At 42.1% G+C, this 19,410-nt stretch overlaps 1 protein-coding gene across 7 annotated transcripts in view; it reads right to left on the minus strand.

Annotated features, from left to right (window-relative positions):
* Positions 1 to 1,361: 1,361 nt before the first annotated feature.
* LOC119176339 (uncharacterized) overlaps positions 1,362 to 19,410 on the minus strand; it is a 79,402-nt gene continuing 61,353 nt past the window's right edge. For all 7 annotated transcript variants that reach the window (XM_075877456.1, XM_037427567.2, XM_075877455.1 and 4 more), the window contains exon 10: positions 1,362 to 9,673. In XM_075877456.1, coding sequence (XP_075733571.1) covers positions 9,488 to 9,673 — 186 coding nt within the window. In that variant the 3' untranslated portion in view covers positions 1,362 to 9,487. The remainder of the gene's footprint in view (positions 9,674 to 19,410) is intronic.

A 19,410-nucleotide genomic window follows, 5' to 3' on the forward strand; every position in this document is an offset into this window, starting at 1 on the left:
TCTCACGTAATCTTTGCTATTTTTGGCGCTTTTTGATGTACTAGTCCCTTCGAATACCGAGTTGTGAGAGGTTGCAAACAAGTAGAGACGTTTTTTTCATGAAAGAGATGACAATATACGATATATTTATCAAAAGCTTCCCTGAAATGTAGGTGGGGGAAAGTTCAAAGCACCCCCCTACGTAATTCACGGCTGTGATTAATAAATATTCAAATGGTGTATCAACGATACTGCTTTGGAATACGTGTGCGCAGAAGTGAGTATAAAGGTGAATCCAGGTAAGATTTAAAGTAATGCTGAAGGTGAATAGATAGGACCATAAGTCGGCAAACAAAAGTAAAACTCACTCAGACTCACTCAAGAAATATTGTCTTGCGCTTGAGACTCGCTCGAACTCGGACTCGTAAGAATATTTTTTAGCCATACACTCGGAGTCAAGCTCACCAAAATATTACTGATTTGGACTCACTCAGACTCGAACTCACGGCTCGATTTGAGTCTGAGCGACTTCGATTGAGTCGACTCATGACTCATGAGCGAGTTCACCAACCTATGTGTGGAAGTGTTCATCGTTCCCGCTCTATTACAGACAGTCGTGCATGGGTGCAGTGGCGGTACCGTCCCGCAATTTATGAATAATACATGTAGCTGCGGCTAAATGCCAGTCATGCACAAGGAGGTGACAACAGATGGTGCAGCATTTTTGGGCTGCAACCTATTAAAAGCGTGCACAATGCTTAAGGCAGTGCTGCAGCAGACACAACGCCGAATAGATAAGATGCTTATCGTGACAAGGTTGTCAGCAATAACTCATACTGGTGCATTTGTATGTGGTTGCTCTCTCAGTTTCCTTCTATCCTAATGCTTATTGGCAAAGGCACAGCCGCAACTGAATCAAAGTTGGGAGGCCTTTTGCAGCACATTGTTGCTTTGGCCACACAGAGTCAAGAGGTGTAGCTAACCTTTCTAGGACAAAACGTCATCGCGGTAAGCTCTATGTGATAGCTATAGGACAATCTATTACAGCTTAAGAAGTGAGCGAGAACATTAGGCTCCGCAATAACTAGTAAGGGATCTGTTGCAACTAATTTTTAGCTGTTAATGCATTTGAAGCGGGTACACATTGTATTACTAAGGTTCTACTGTAGTCTCTGCTCGATAATTCAATCATTCCAATGAACTCACATCACCATCACTCGATGATATTTAAAAAAGCTGACATTTCTGCTCTGTTTTTATGACCACATGCCTGTTTGACAATTAAAACAAGCACATGGTACAGTACTTTACCCAACTAACCCCCCAACCCTCCCCGACTAATGCACATCAAGAAAATAAACGAAGGAAAAAATACGCACAAGCACATTCTACAATGGAAAATTTATTGTACATGAAAATTTGGTGACAATTTATGTCTGTGAAACAAATTTTTTTTATTCGATATTCAGCTTTTCTCCTTAGTTCGATTCTGTATTCAATTCGAAAAGCAACTATGTTCGGTATTCGTACATCCTTAATGAATAGTGTTCAACAAGCTTTAACACAAAAAAAAGAATGCCTGAGGCCATGACACTCGGCAACCCTGCAACTTCTATTTTATACTTGACATATTGAAAAATTTTCCCAACAGCAGTTTTTGGGAGCAAGGCAATCCAAAAGTGAGGTAATTTGCTATTGTAAACTTTAAAAGGTGTTGAAGGGACCTTTAAAAGTTGCCATGACAACCAATCTGAATTTTGATTTTTTTATATTGCAGTTGAACAGTTGCACATCACGTCTACAGCAAAACTTCTCGTAGTAATGAAAGCCAATATACTGAAGGCCATGCTTTTGAATACTGTGGCCGCTAAAAGCGACTGCAGACAGGAAACGCATTGTTGTCACCATGGTGCCACTTTGGTCTCCCATGTACAACTTGGTGGTAAGCACAAGAACATTACTGCAAGTGTTCACTAGTTTGTGCCAATTTTGTCCCATAAATACAAAGTTGATGCAGTAATCCACAGGCTATGTTCTTGATGCACCTTTGCATGCAGGGCACATGAAGCAAGAAGTCATCTGATGTTGTTTCAAACTGCTTTGGAGCTGACAAAATAGTATTAGCCTAGCACTTTGACAAAATGATGTGTGCTGTATGGAGGAAGGGTGGATTAGTGAGAGATCAATATTCCAAGTTAAGGGGGAACGTGGCAAGGAAAACTATTTTTGCTACACAAGTTGATAAAGTGATGAAATTTGGCATTCAGATACGATTTGTTATGATAATATCATAGCTGAAATCAGTTTGAAGCAATCTGATAGTTCTTAAGCTAAAACACTGGATGGATTGCCATTGTTACCCTAAAAATAGAGAATAAATTAGACATCAGCTCATCATACCTTTTGCACGAGACCCCATTTCGTGCTATAAAGCTACAGGTTTATTTTTTAATCACCCGTACATAATATCCTCTTAGAAGCAACTTTTACAAAAAGCCAATTATAACAACCTGCATGATAAACAGCCAAATATGGACAGCTTTGGGCACTTACCAATGTCTCAGGATGCATGTACAAAAAAAAAAAGAAACACAATGGTTATATTTTTACTTGTTGTGAAATGACACAAGGATGATAGTAACTACACAGAAAATAAAAACTGAGAAAACAGAACTAAAAAAATAATAATATCAACACTAAGAAAACAAAAATCAGAAGGAAGCTGGTTTAATTTTTCACTGAAAATATGAACCATTGTGGCAACTATGTGCTCTGATCTTTCCTCTTTATGATGATGCTGAGATGATGGCACTGTGCTGAGAGAAAGCTGCAAGACTTGCATTTTCTAATGCCCAATTTTTTTATAGTTTTTGACCACATTGCACTTGCAAAGGGTTTTTTTTTCTTCACTTGTATGGCTTATCTTGTTGTAATATTGCCCCATGTTATAAAATATGATCTGATGATTGAAAAAAAAAGAGAGAGAGAGAAATTGAAAATTTTGACCAGATTTACCATTCTCGTTGCCATGTCCCCCTTAAAACGCACACTGAGAGCCAAGTTTTTTAGTGTGCGTGTGTGTGTGTGTGTGTCTATGTTAAAGGTTAAAGTGACAATATTCTGCAGACAAATCAGAGGAGTGGTGCGGAATGACGAAAGGGAGAACATATCATATTGCTCAAGCAGAAAATTCCACTTTCAACATCGCAGTTGCTTTAGGTTTGATGCCCTTATAGTGTACATGTACGTGAAAACTAAGGCATGTGTGCTCCACAGGTATAGGGCAAGTCCTACTGCCGTGTATAGCAGGTGCGAAGGAAAGTGATGACATTAAAGGGAGTGGCCAGATTGGAAAAACGTGATAGCGGTGGAAAAGGAGGTTGGAGCCTGTAGTGCAACAAAGTAAAGTGTAGTGAAATGAAGAGGGCTGAGACGAGGACTCTGGAAGGAGGAAGGAGGCAAGTATTAAAAGGAGGTGCTACTCGAAGGCACTTTTTCTTTTATATTCACCCTAGAGCAATGCAACTTGAGCTGTTTATGGAACTTTTTACGCTGATTTCAAATATATAATTAGTTTTCTTGAACGTTACACACTTTTAGCTCTGCAACATGACAAAGTGAAAACCTTAACCCTTTTGCCCCCCCCCCCTCTTTTCATCACCAAAATTCTGTAATTTTTTATCATTCATAGTTCATAATGCTTCAAATAAAGTGTAGAGTGCAAATAACTAATTAGGAAGCACATACAAAGTATGTAATATGCGTGAAAAATAACAGATGTAAAAAGTCCATATTTCACCTACCCTAATAAAGGTATACATACAATTTTTTATTATACAATAAGATATTAAAATTTTAAATAGATAATTGCATTTGTCATACTTTGGAAAAAATTTGGGCGAAATTTCATGCAGATCCGAGCACTAGAAGTGCCCGAAAAAGGAGGGGCACATTGAAAAAAATGGCAAAATTTGTGTTTTGAGAAAAACGAGTTTTAAAGTTGAAATTGAGTTTTCATTTATAAAAGATATCATTAAATCAGATTAAATTTGCACACCAAAGAGAACAATCCTTCTTGTAGTGGCCACTGCGACTAAAATACGCCAGCACCATGAGTTTGTCCCTCTCTGCTTTTCCGAGCACACTCCTCACAGACATTTCGCTCACTGACAAAGCCACAAAACGCTTGCCAAACTTCCGCTCCATCTGGCAGAGCTTTGTGCCAACTGCAAGCTACTAAGAAGTTCGACTGAACTGCGTAATCCAAACTAACTCCTGTGTCATGCCATTTTGCAGCCATGTTTGTGCCACATACCGTCGTACATAATGGCAATGTCGTCCCTGCTAAGTTCTCTCACTGCGAGCTTTCGAGCTCTTTCGACCTCTCAAGATTGGCGCTGATGTCATCCATTGCCGCATCACGAACTTTCCAGCTGACGGGTGTGAATGACTTGGATGCATTGGCTTTTGCAAGCCAACAACTGCCACAAATCGGAACAGCTGCTTGTAGCCTACAGAGCGCGCCGCACAACGGCTTTCACTTGCGAGCAATGTCTTTTTTCATTCATAACGGAGATAATTACACGAGAAAAGCATTGTTCAGCTGTGCTGCTCGATAAGACATGGACCCCGCAAACAGGTTTCACAGCACATACAGGCCCACAACGGCCAATGGCGGTCCCCGATTCGTACCATGTGATAAGCCTGTCGCGGCGGTCAAAAAACGCGCAGAAGAGCGATTCTTTTTATTATTTCTTGCGCTGCATCAGCGAGAGAAACTGGTGTTATTTGAAGAGTGAGGCTCGACTCTTTGACTCATGCGATCAACAATGGCTAGCGGCAGCGCATTATCGGCGGCAAGGTGCTCGAAGACCGCACACTTTCTACTTTTTAACAGGCACCTTGCGCTCTTTAGATGAAATTTTAAAGCATTTACAGTTAAGTCTCGACCTGTATTATTTTTTTCATAACAGTAGATGTACTAATCTTATCAAAACAGGCGAAAATAAAAAATCGGTAATTTTGAAAAAAAAACTCACATTTTTCGACCCGCATCTTCCCTTAAGAGAAAATTCCACTTGGCAAAGCAGAGAAGAGGGAGGAAAAGAGGGGTAGAGATGAGAAGTTGGGAGGAAGAGAATTAAATAAAACAATAAAATTTCAAGGTGCCCAGGGTCCGAAGGTCAGTGTCGTAACCACTTGGCTATCCAGGCGCAGTAGTCGAACAAGCATTTATGCGAACCATACTGTTACGAGAAGATTGCGATTTGCCAATAATCCGAGTGAAGATTTATGAACGAAAAGAATCCTGGAGGCATGAAGCTAATCAAGGGTGTTGTCTATTTATGCAAAAGGTACATGTCCTTGACAATAGTAAGAGCGCGAGAACAAAACGATGACACAGAGACAAGAAGGACACGAAGGACACGTGTCCTTCTTGTCTCTGTGTCGTCGTTTTGTTCTCGTGCTATAACTATCGTCATGCCATACCAACTAGCCCAAGCTGCTACACTTCTAAGGTACATGTCCTTGTTCGTGATCTTATTGAGGTGCCAATAGTCCACGTATAACCACCAGGTGTTGTCTTTCTTCTTTACAAGAACCATAGGTGAATCCAAGGACTCGAAGATGCTAGATAATGACGTCAGTAAGCATCTTGTCGACTTCTGTTTAAATGACTGTGTGCTTGGTCACAGGGACACGGTAAGAACATCAATGACTGGGTCTTGCATTCCTGGTATCAATATGATAGGTTACCAGAGATGTTTCGGCCAAGTTGGGACAAGGCGAAATTGAAAACATCACAATATGATGCCAACAAAAAACTTGAGGGAAGGAGAATAGTCCGAGGATATCATGCCGTCAAACGGGTCATCAAGTGTTGCACTAGCAGCAGGGCTTCTGGAGCCAGCTGTGGTGCACCAATAGACAATTCAACAGGGTTGCGTGCGTCTGAAAGTGGTATATTGCCCAGTGTCATATCTTCAGGAAGTAATTGTAACAACCAAAGTTCAGTACAGGTAGGCATGCATGGTTCACAGAAACATTCTCAAGAGCACACAGAAGTGCACAGTCACAAGGCAGCGCTACAGTTCGCACCAGAAGAATTTCCAAGGAAGGGATAAGCAGGTAGGTGCCATCACGTACCGGTAGATCTGAGGTAAATGAGACGTAATCTCAGCAGCAAAAGTTTGCAGAATCAGCAGCGCAAGGTGGAGTGACTAAAAACTGCATCACTGCATCATCTACCGTGACAAGACTGGTGCTGAGGACATCGGCTGTGGCCTCCGCTATAAAAGCCAACAACGGCCCGCTGTCTAAACGCACCATCGCTAATCGCTGCGGCCAATAGCATCAACATCCACCGCGTCATGATAGGCAACGCAGCAATGCAGTTTTTTGTTGCTCTACCATGCACTACAGATCCCACAAGCTTTTTTTCTGCCGACAGCACATCGCCTTACCTGGGCCCAAGCAAACAAACCGGACTACACATAAATGTGGAGGCAACGCAATGGTAAGGTCAGCTCCCTCCCCCACCCCCATATTGGAAGCTCTTACTCTAAAAGCCCAGAAGCACAGTTGATAAGGGCAGAATACGTGCTTAGAAATTCCTCGCTGAGGATGAGGTGATGAGGGGCAATCGTTCAGAACAGCAAAGAGAACCGAGATCTCATGGTCATCGAATCTCACCCACGCAGTAAACTTTTTAAGAATGCAAGATGTGCTGCCATTAACTACAGAAACAAGAAACGATGAGGCAAGCATAACGACCTAGCGAAGGCAGCAAAAAAGGTTAGCGCTTGTGACTGATAATTAGGTGCCAGTGTCTCTGAGCACCGAAACAGGCACACCATCTACTTCTTCTACTTCTACATCTAAAAGGTTCTATCTGGTAGCCTGATTCAACAGAGGATTTCCGGTTCGATAGGCCAATACAGCAACCCCTCCGGATGCTGCACTGGTCAGTTTTCCGAGGAAGGATGACGAGAGTATGCGAAGGTGAGTGACGTGGTAAAAGGTAACAGAGAACGTAGCTGGCTTTGCGGGGATGGCAAGCGGTTGTAACGTGAGGTCGAGGTTTAGGCATTAGGGTTTGATGGGTCTTCATGGCCGTGAAAAGGTGAGCATTAAAATGTCCTCTGCACGTTACAGTGTACGAGGAGACGATGGCCAACGATGGTGAAAATAGTGAGAAATGTAGCCTAACCTGTTGCAGTTGAAGCATACCGGCCTGTCATCACGTGTGCACCACTGGTTCAGATCACGGTCTCTGGAATAGGTCGATAATGGGTGGTAGAATGGAAAAGGGCTGACCGCAGGACGACTTAGGGCACATAAGGGATGGATACCTGCGTTCGCCAGTTCTTCACGCATGACAGCCTGTATCAATGACGCTGTCGAGCAGGTGTCCTCGCAATTCCAAGCCTGCAGAGCAAATGGGGATACTGCCTCGATTTCTTGCCGTACAAGGCGCAGGAAGTTTTCAGTACTGGGTGATCGTTGCAGCTTGGCATCCTCGCACGACGACGTGGTGGTGGCGGTGTTAGGGAGCCAGACAAAGAGCCCCACAACTTGATGGCTCTTCGCTTCTTCAAAGCATTGGCACTCCCTTATGATGTCGTCAATGGTGAAGCAGTCCTTTTAAACTACTCTGCCAGCTTCGGGCATGTGGTCGTCAACTTGCCGGCACATGGCAAAGACATTTTGAATGTACACCACGTACGGCTTTGTCAAGGTTTGTGCAAGGCATGAGATTTCTTTTTAGGCAACTTGGTGTGCAATAGACTTTGCAAAAAGGTCTTTCGTTTTTTTTTTTGTTTTTTTTTTTCGCATACATCCCCAATGGTCAGATCTTTCTCATGCATGTTGAACGAAACACTTGCCATCACTGTGAAGAGTAGTAGCTGACGTTAGCCAGCATGAAAGTTGGTCTTGCTGGCATGCTCAAAGTCGGCCAGCCACTTTACATTATGCATTTTATCAATGCCTCAGGAAGTGCCAGGGTCTTGCAGATGGGTTACAACAATGTGGCTGGGTTCAGTTGGCATAGTGGGGGCTGGATAAACAGGCCTGCGCGTCGACATCATGGATTGCCCAAAAATACGTCTCAGTTCCGTGGTTTGTTTCAGACATACCCAGCACCTCGACCAAAGATTTTATGCAGAGAAGACAGAAGAAGGATGTATTTACAATATGTATACAATCAAAGTGATTAGGGCAACAACAGCCAAGATGGCAAAACAAGAGACAACCAGTCTTCTTCTTTGTCTTCTAGGTAAGCAGCACATTACAATCAGCATGATTATGTTGCTATGGGCGAGGAAACAAGGAAAACAGAGAGCAAGAGAAATAGAGAAGACAAAAAATAAAGATAAAGAATATCGTAGAGAGAGAGAGAGTGTGAGTGTGTGCGTGCGTGTGTGTGTGTGGATGACATATCTGCTCTGGCACCCTCAGTTAAATTAGGAAAAATTGTATGACCACGTCGTGGCCCTTTCAATATCATCATGCTAATTGAACCAATGAAAAACATGCATGTTTGCACAAATTCTCATTCATATGAGCATGAGGCTTACCCTCCTAGCAAACTAAAATAATCAAGGTGGCCCATTATTCACAGCACTTTCTCTCAGAAGTCATCCATCAAAAGCGACACAATTGCATATTTATTCGTTCCTGTGCATTATTACTGTTATTACATTGATAATTGCATGCTACTTCTCAGCAAAATGCTTCATTCAAACAGCAAAAGAGTGTGAGTGCCGAGTTTACTTATCACTAAACTAACATAAGCTCTGTTGTGCCTTTCTAATGAAAGTATGTATTGAGGTCTAATATCGTCTAAATTTGAATGGAGGTATGTTTCCAAATTATAACATGCTTACTTTACAGACAAACTAGAAAGCCTGAATGACTAGTTAAAAACTTGCCCTCATGGGTCACACGTATTCCAAAAAAATGTAAAACCACTGAAGAAATCTAGCAGCTTCAATAAAATCCTGTGTACATTACTGAAGAAAATAATGTAAAAGGCAAATATTTCACTATACTTGCAAGGCAAATGACATTTTGGTGACAGTTTGTAAGCTCTCTCCATATGTTTAGCATGACAGTAAATTTTAAATGCCCTTGTCTGTTCGAAACACAATGTGTCCTAAGCATAAACAAACAACAAAAATATGCAGTACAAAATCGTGACTATGTCTACGTTCTTGGTGTTATGGCCTGCTGTCAGCATATGTCATGAGTGAAACATTCCAGAAGCACACACACAAAGTGCCATGCCTGCACAGCACAGAAGGTCCTAAAAAGCATAATGTATGTCCAGGGATGATTTGCACTTGCGCTCAATACAGTTTGTTCCCAGAGTGACGCAGAACACTTGTTAGCCAAGCAGCGGCAGAATGTGAATCCCAGTTACTGGCACCACTGCATCAAAAATGTTACACAGCTTAGTGAAAAAGGCTGGGAACATTCACTAGAATGTGAGATGCAGGCGACATTGTCACGAGCCGTGCCCAAACAAAAAATAAGAGTTGACACTGCCTGAGAAACCAGCCCCAGCAGCATCATTTAGGCAATCTCCATCACTGGTGGCATCACCCACAGAATGAGAGAGGGGCAAGTTGACAGGAAAAGAACTGGACTGCTTTAGAGGCCATGTGGAGGTCTTCACAGCTCTTGTATCCAGCTGCAAAAAGCATAATATGGCACCACATGATTGCTTTGCAAGTATAATATTAATACTGTGGAAACTAAAAACACTTTGCCTCATTTTGCTACATGTAGCCACTGAAGTGTTGCGTTTGCTTTCCATTGAGACCAACAATGTGCAGTACTATGATATTAGAAGAGGAGAAATACTGGATACTCTGCAATCCACTTTTTATGATACTGACAAAGCAGAATAATTCCATCATTATAAATGATTATCGTTATATCTGAACTGGCAGAAAAAAAAAAGAAACAGAAAGAAAGAACACACCTGTTTCCCCGTGCATGTAGGCCTAGTTACTCACCAACAATAAGTGAATCAATTCAAAGTCACGGTAAAGAGCATCTAAACACTTTATTAAAGCCTAGGTAACTAACTATCAAGTTACTTATGCAAACTGAAACAAGAAAAAAATTGCAAAAAAATAAAGTTGTAATTCTTGAGATATAAAACCTTGAGGACAGTTGAAATTGTCGTCTCTGAAAGCTCATATATTTTTACAAGGCTCCAAACCTACAGAAGCTACCAGAAATTTCTCCTGCATTTGCTGCTTCACCTCAAGAGATAATGCTTTGAGCTTAGTTTGCACCATCTTTCGTGAGCACACGAACAAGTGGAACCTTCAGTTAAAAACCGTTGCCTGAAATTGCGTGGCTGTGACAAAGCAAGCTATTTCCCTCCTTTCTACCATGACTGAAAAATTACAATAGTGCTACATAGCCGCACGTAACGCTCTTCATAGATTTCTTCACAATGGCTTATTTACGGCTCTAGGAACTAGTTTGCATGCCATTCTCTTCAAAATAGTTTATTTTAATCCACATTAGGAAAAATTTTGGTAGTAAGCACTTTCCGGGTAGCTCTAATTCTACTGTTGCATCTAACATATTTGCGATATTTCTAATATAGTTTGCTTTTAGGTGGAAGCAATGAAAAAATAGAGAACTCTGAGGAATTTGATCATTATAAGGAATATATCATTTCCTATGGAATCGTTACAAGTGGATGCTCCACAATTTAGCTCTTTGCTGTCTCTGGATGCTCACTCAGTATAATGCATAAAACATTGGACATTTATGCCGACTGGTGTATGCTATTGCACAAAGCCTTTTCAAAATCAGTCGCTGGTTTCACCCCTTCAAGCCTACTGCAAAGCACTACCTTCCTTTGTGGTGATTAAAATGTAACACGCGAAGGCAAGGGAGCACACCAGAAGTGAGCTGTTACTGTTAGCGTGTGTTATAACATCTTCCATCTACGTACTTCAAACAACATGCCACTTGGTGCAACTACAAACACATTAATTATTTACTATAACGAACTACTATATGGTTGCTATAATGAACCACTACTTACAGAGGCTTTACAACACCTTTACTTTGTACCTAACAACATTATAATATTCTTCTAAAAACAAAATAATGCCTAATAATAATAATGAAGTCTGCAATGTGCACAGAAGTATTAACTTCTCCCATTCCCCACTAAGTTGAAATTTGTACTAACCTGCAAAACACACAATTTAAAATCTTTCAGGTACACTCTGAGTTCGTGTTTCTGAATTCCGTTCAGTTCCAAATGAGAGTGCAAAAAATAACTGCTCAAACGGATTCACAGGCTTCCCAACAAGTTCATATGGGTAAAAAAAAAAAACAAAGAACCACCCGGCATTTGAAATCTTGTAAAAGCACTACCCAGAATAACAAGCTTTTGAAGCTGTCAGCATTTCAACTTTATGCCTTCAAACTGTGTTCTCTTCACCTGGTATCAAAGTGCACTCATAAGACTTGTCATGCACATGATGTGTTGAACATAGTTAAATCATGTTTCTCAAGTGATAGCTTGATTTTGTTTGCTATGGGAAAAGAAGAGACCCTTGGTCTGCAAATTTAACTTTGTGGCATGTGGCAAATAAGGCTAGAAGAATACACACTTCCACTACACACAGCAACAAGGGAGTTTAAGTGTTGCCCTACAAGACAACAAATTGATGATGCTTGATGCTGTCGGTGCTCTAGGCACAAACACGAGGCAAAATGCATCATGTGTGGCTGGAGAATCGAACCTGGGCCCTTGAGATTACCAGCACAACAGTGCACTAGCTGCTAAGCTATCACAGTAATTAGGGGTGTGATGGTGCAGTTATTTAAAGACACATAGTACCGAATGCTTTCTTCCTCTGGGGAATATCCTACATCTCTTCTTCTGTCTTGTATTTTGCTTGTGCAGTGCATAGTGCTTGTATGCTTATTCAACCCCCTTGTAAGCATTGCTGCAATTAAATATGCATGCGGTGCCTTCTTCATTATGCAGTTTATGTTCCATTTTCAGTGAGAGCACTACAGTCAAACCCACTTATGACGATACTAGCTTTATCAACATATTGGTGATGACAATGAGAAGCTGCTCCATTGTCAACTTCTGTATATTTTCTATAGTGAAACAACCCACATGCCGCATAGCAATTATGACAATGAATACTGGCCGTTGGTTGTCAGTGCCAGAATTTAATGAAACACGAAATCCTTGAAAATAAAGAAGAAAATGAGACATTCAAACTGCTGAGCTCCCGCCCACAATTTCAATGTTGCCCCATGCCCCTTTAGATTTGCAGTATGTTTACCACATAGCATTGCGGCATTGCGACAAAGCTGACTTTTGAAATCCACTACAGTGCGGGAGCGGTGGTGGCTTCTGTTAATACACTTTGAGAGTATACATAATTTCTGTTAATACACAATTAGAGTTGAAGGTCGAAGCTTGGAAGAGGTTTGTCGTGTGAAGCTTCAGACGTCATACATTGACATTATGGGGCTAGTGGTGGTCCCGTGAAAGCATCTGAATTATTGAGCACATCCAAAAAATCAGCAGCTTTGTCATCCTTGTCACTGATGTCTGCTGGCATATTCTATCTGACATCATAGTTTCCTTACAACAGCCTACCCTCCCCCTAATGCCCCGCCACGGTGGTCTAGTGGCTAAGGTACTTTGCTGCTGACCCGCAGGTCGCGGGATCGAATCCCGGCTGCGGCGGCTGCATTTCCCATGGAGGCGGAAATGTTGTAGGCCTGTGTGCTCAGATTTGAGTGCACGTTAAAGAACCTCAGGTGGTCTAAATTTCCAGAGCCCTCCACTACAGCATCTCTGATAATCATATGGTGGTTTTGGGACTTTAAACCCCACATATCAATTAATTACCCCACCCCCCCCTACTTTTGTTATGCAAACTGGTAATAGCAATTATCAGTTACAACAGCAAAAACTTACAACTGCAAATAAATGGCCTTAAAGATAACCTTATACTAAGTCTACAGATAGTCTGCTCATGCTTGTAAATTTCTGTGATTGCAGCACATTGGAGGGCAAGGATTTGAGGACTAGAAAATGCAGTCTCAGCCATAACAAGGACTTGTCATTCTTGTAGCAATGACATAATGCTTTCCCACAGCTATAGTAAAAGGCCCAGTGCCACCATGCCTTACACTATGTACTGACCCGATAAAATTATGCAAAAAATTCAAATCAATGAGAAAGACGAATTCTTTCAAGGCTTCAACATGCCACTTCAAATAAGAAAGCACTCTGCATGATTCAAAAATCAACACAAGCACATGTTAAATTTATAGTGCGTTGCTGGCACAAGATAAAAATATATATAGTATTCGTTAAAGCTATATTGAGTGCATGCATGTCATCAAGTTCCTAGCATTATAGCATTTCATAAGAGGAGCTTTAATTTTGTTTGTTACAGTTCAGGCATTGAGAAAAGGGGAGAAAGGGAAATGGTGGTTGTAAATCGTGGTGGCACTAAACAAGTGCAGTGTGATGCTCCCAGTTGAAATTTCAAACTGCAACTATACAAGGTAAACTTATTAAAATTCACAATGTCAGGAGGCAGCAATTCCAGTCACTGTGCATTTCATTCTTTTTCAGGCATAGTTTTCCATGGCATCTGCAATTGAGCTGGTGCTGCAATGCCCGCTCCTATCTAATCACAAGGTATGATCAACATGCGATTCAACATGTGATCCAACGTGCCGCACATTATGTGCCAGCATGACCACTGCGAAATATGATAATTTGGGGCAAACAAAATGGTTGGGCAAACAAGCGACTTCTCACAATATGCCCAAGAAACTTCGCATACATGCCAAGAAGGGTAAAAGAAACAACTCTGCACAATGCTGTTTTGTTTTACATGCACACAGTCAATAAACACATGCATCAAAAAAGTGGAGAGCACACCAACACAGTGCAATATAACTGACGGCTAAGCTACGCTGACAGCTGTCATTATGAACTAGGGCGTGCGAATATTAGAAAATTTCAAATAACGATTTGAACAGCAATTTTATTCAATTCGGTGCTCGAATCAAATAGTACGTAGTAGAAGTACAAAAGTGTTTTTCATTAATCAGCTACCACAAAAAAATGTTCGAAGGAACGAGACGCAAGAATAGTGAGGGGTAACTTTTTCTCTTTTCATCATCGAATTACTCAAATGCATGCAGACCATGTACTTGCTATACTAGTGCTGCTATACACTCCACTTGGGTTTTATAGGGGGTGCTTTGCCCCGCCGCTGTGGTCTAGTGGCTAAGGTACTCGGCTGCTGACCCGCAGGTCGCGGGTTCAAATCCCGGCTGCGGCGGCTGCATTTCCGATGGAGGCGGAAATGTTGTAGGCCCACGTTTTTATATTTGTGTGCACGTTAAAGAACCCCAGGAGGTCGAAATTTCCGGAGCCCTCCACTACGGCGTTTCTCATAATCATATGGTGGTTTTGGAACGTTAAACCCCACATATAAATCATAGGGGGTGCTTTGGAAGCCACGCGCAGCGCGATTCGTGGTGCGGCGGGTGCGCAATGTTGAGAATCGTATACACTCCATGCGGGACCTATAGAGGGCGCCTTGAAAGGCACGCGCAGCGCCACTTGTGGTGCGGCGGGCGCACAACGTTGAGAGTCGTAGCAGACAGCAGCGCCTAATTGCTTTGAAAGCTACGGTGGCACAAGCGCCCGTGGCCAGCGGGTTAGTGCATGTTTCGAGCAGAATTTAAAGATATCGCAGGGGGACAATCTTCCACGATGTCACCATGAATAAATAGAAAAACCTTCACGAAAGCGGCCACGTTTCTTTGCGTTAGTGACTGCTTTGCTGCCCGTCACCAGGAATGACGGCTAAACGCATGTGTCAAGTGTGCGGAATGCATGAGGCTTGCTGCATAACTATCGCGGCAAGCTGTCATTCTTTCGAACTTAGATTATAATCGGTGCTTGCCCACTGCCCGCGTACTTGAAAAATACTCAGAGTGTTTAGAAATATCGATAGCTTCACGGCCACTCGCCGGGGAAACTGGCGTACTCGCTTGTTGCGGCATCGTGCCACGGCGATTTTCAGCCACCGAGTCTCGCGAAGTGCGTTGCATGAAATTGTCGTGGCATCATCATCGTTCATCATGATCACAGTCTTTATCTCACCGCTCGCGCAGCTCATGCTAAAAGCTTGAGGCGCAGGTGAGAGACAGAACGCGAGAAGATTTAGTTCAGAGAGAACGGCGCATGCTCCTTTCCGTCTTTCGCTTCACCTTGTAGAGTGCTGACGACAATGGCACGATCACTTCGGCCACCGTCACGTGTCTCTCATTCACTATAACCTCTTGCATTGTTTATGTTGCTTTTCGAAACAAACATCGACATGCACATCCATCGCTACAGCATTCGCAAAGGATCGTTTCTTACCATGTATAGTTCTGCTATACTCTATGCCCTGCATCATTTCTTTCTAACATGCAGATTGTTCAACAGTCAAAGAAAAAGGCTTTTGAATGAACCAAATCCGAAAAATGGGATTTGATTAATTACTTCCGGCGGTTCTTTCCTTTAGAGCTACAGCACTTGGTTTTAGACACAGTAGCGTTTGGGATGTCATATGCGATTTGCTATGCGAGACGAAACGAATTGAATTGCAAGGTTATATAAGTGAAACTTATTCTTCAACCACATTACACTTTTTTTTCGTGAATTAAGCTTATTAAATATTTAGAAAATGATCTATTGCTAAAGCTTTTGAGATTTATAAACAAAATCATTTATATAACAAGGCACCGTCTATTTGATGGCCGATCCCCCATGGTGCCTTGCGCCAGTTTAATAAGGACCAACGAACCAACGTACTAGTTTGATTTTATCGAGTGCGCCTACGCTGCTGGGTGACTACTTGTATTTATGGTAAAATGCTACGTAATTCAGTTCGCCCCTTCTCTGATGGACCCATCAACTCGGGAAAGCACTATTTGACCTCGCATTGCATTCCTCAAAACTGCGAACGGTACACGGCAAGGTAGTAATTATTAAGGTCCATTAAGACGTTCCATAAGCCTTGATTTGAAATAAAAATTCTTGCATGTATTTCTTTCCTTATCAGTTCTATGGCAGCAAGAACATGACTCAAAATCATCACACCTGCAGAGGGTGTCTCGGACCAATTCAAGCATGCATCGGCAGAATGCGAGACGGCAGAGGAAATGGAAACTGAACACTTTTTTCCACGGGACTCGATGGATTCTTAGGGACGGCTTTCAGCTCTCCCATAGTAGAGTACGTGGTACTCTAAATCGTTAACCACTTTTTCTAAACACACGTCCCACAGCCGTGATCCACTTATTTGGCTGCCTAATAAAGCAGGAACAAGTCGAGAAACTTTGTTCCCACAGGACACGGCGTGTACCTGTTGGTACAATCGGCTACGCAGCAGTTCATGATTCAGATAAACTACGTGCTAGCGAACGTTAGGGGAGTGTTTCGTTTTGCTAGGGCTTTCAAAGTTTGTCTTCTCTGAAGGCCGCGCGGCGGCGTGCCAGTCTCAGCGCACGGAGTCTACAGCAGACAGTAGCTCCTCATTGCTTTGACAGCTGTGGTAGCAAAAGCACCCATGGCCGGCGCATTGGTTCTTCAAGCAGGATTTTAAGATATCGTAGGGAGACATTCTTCAGCAATGCCACAATGAATAAATGGGAAAACCTACACGGACGCGGCCACGTTTTCTACATTAGCGAGTGCCTTGCTGCCCCTCATCAGTACTGACGGCAAATGCATGCGTCAGATGTGTGCAATGCAAGATGCTTGCTTCATAACTGTCGCGACAAGCTGTCAGTTTTTTCCCACTTGAAATAATATTGGTGCGTACCCACTACCTGCGTACTTGAAAAATACTCATTTTAGAAATTCACATTTAGAAATCTCGATGGCTCCACAGCCCTTTGCCGTGGAAATCATGGCGAGTGGCCAGCAGTGTGCTCATTTGTTGCGGCTTCACGCCACGGTGATTTTCAGTCACTGAGTCTCGCAAATTGTTTCACTTGAAATTGTCGCGACATCATCCTCGCTCATCATGATCACGGTCTTTACCTCACCACTTGAGCAGCTATGCTAAGAGCTTTAGGCGCGGCCGAGAAAGAGAACGCTCTACGATTTCGGTCAGAGAGGACTCCGCAGCCCTGTTTCACCTTTTGTGTCCCCTTGTAAAATGGCGATCACTTAGGCCATGGTCACTTCGGCCACCGTGTCGTCTCTCTCATTTACTACAACCTCTTGCATTGTTGATGTTGCTTTCAGAAACACGCATCCATCGCTACAGCATTGGCAAAGCTTCATTTTTCACCCTGTAGTTCTGCTACTCTTTGCCCTACATCATTTCTTCCTGACATGCAGATTGTTTACCAATCGAAGAAAAAAAACTTCTCGAACCACTCCAAAGGATGGGATTCAATTTATCACTCCTGGGGTTCTTTCCTTTGGGACTACAGCACAAGGTTTTAGCCAATAGAGTGTTTGCAATAATGAATGTGATTTACTATGCGAGATGAAACGAATCGAATGCTAAAATTATCTGCCAAGTCAAGGTTATTCTTCCATAATATTAGTGTTTTTTTGTGAATTGAACTAATTACTTGTTTCGAAAACTACCCATTGCTAAGCATTGTGAGATTATTAACAAATTCCTTTATATAATAAGGCACTGCCATTTCATGGCCAATCCCCCGGGGTGGGTTGGGCCAGTTTAATAAGGGTCAACCAACCGATCAAAGTCTTAGCTTGATCCTACCGCATTCTTGTAGCGTTGCTGGACAGCTAGCTAGTTGTGTTTGTGGTAATATCCAACATAACTCAGTTTGCCCCTTAACTGATGGTCCTATCAACCCAGCAAAAGCACTAACTGACTTTGAATTGCATTCACCAAAACTGCGAAGGATAGACAGCGAGTTAATAATTAAGGTCATTAAAGCATTCCATCAGCCTTGAGCTGAATTAAAGTACCTTGAATAACTTTTTTTTCTGACCAGCATTATGAAAGCCGGAGCAACACGAAAGATAATTGCAGCTGACCACTTCAAGCATGCAGCAGCAGAACGAGAGTTGTCATGCACGGAGTGGATATTGATCACAGAATGAAGTTCTTGCTTAAACTTACAGCATCGCTGAAGAAACAGTGTCATAAATGCACTATCTTCACTATGAAATTCACCATACTTTTGACTCATGAAAATTGAGGTATTACATATTTTAGTCAGAAGTAACCAGCAACCATAATGTTCCTTTGTTAATGTTCATGATCGTTTGTTTTAAGTAACTTGTTACCCCACCATTTAAGGGCTTCTTTAAAAGTGGTTGCCTTAATATTAAAAAATGTTGTAACAGCATTTGATTTGTATTCATTTCAGTTCTAAAATTCACTGTTTGCACACCCCTAATTATAAACAGTAGGCGTAGCTGTGGGCGTGGCAGGATATTGTAATGAGGGGTGCAAACCTGTGTGACCCGTGTTGCATAGCGGCTGGAGGAGCAGGGGAGCGCTGCTGTAGCTTAAGTGTGGGGGCACTTTTCTGTAAACTGACATCGTTGTTGAATAAACTTGAAACTTAAAACTTGAAACTTGAACTTGAAGTGATGGTGTGCCCTCCACGCCCTGCTGAAAATGTTTGGAATTACTTTTACGATCGCATGCTTTTGCTGGCACACAATCACATTTGTTCTTTTATGCCACCCACTAAATCTTAAAGCCCTTAATATCACTATTAATCTTGTAAGCAAAGCAAACCACCTCAATGAGACAGAATTTGTGCCACCATTTCGCGTCACAATCACACAGATGATTTGGTAAAAAGAGCTGCTCCTGCACTTTTTGCACAAAAAGTTCGTTTATTTATTATTTTTTTTTTTCAGGAGAAAAGCCTACCATTGTTTCATTATAGATCGACACATGGAATGTGAACAATGCTTATATAAATCAGAAGTCTAATAAACTTTCCCCGTTTATCTGGTATCACCTATTCCCAATTCTCCTCTTTCCAGATAGGTTGGCATTCCAAAATATGCAGCCAAGTATATATATTTGCATTTTTGCATAAGTTATTGATAACCTCTGCCATGAAAAAAAAAGAGAAAATGAAATCGCACGCGATCGTAAGACGTTTCATACCCCTCCGTCAAAGGACACTGAGGTGTTCTCCAGGCAACCTTGTTGGCGTGAAGGGAAGCCTTGTAGCTAGCGCCAGCACAGTATGCCCAAGCGATGTGTGGTCTTTGCACATACTAAAGTAGCTCTAAAATTGTGCACAAAAGTCGGCGGCTATACATGCACAACAATCATTGGCGATTGATGCTTTGAATAGTTGACTTTCACATGTTGGATTTGCTTCTGATGCTCTTAG

This window comes from Rhipicephalus microplus, chromosome X (assembly GCF_043290135.1).
Source record: "Rhipicephalus microplus isolate Deutch F79 chromosome X, USDA_Rmic, whole genome shotgun sequence".
Lineage (NCBI taxonomy): Eukaryota > Metazoa > Arthropoda > Arachnida > Ixodida > Ixodidae > Rhipicephalus > Rhipicephalus microplus.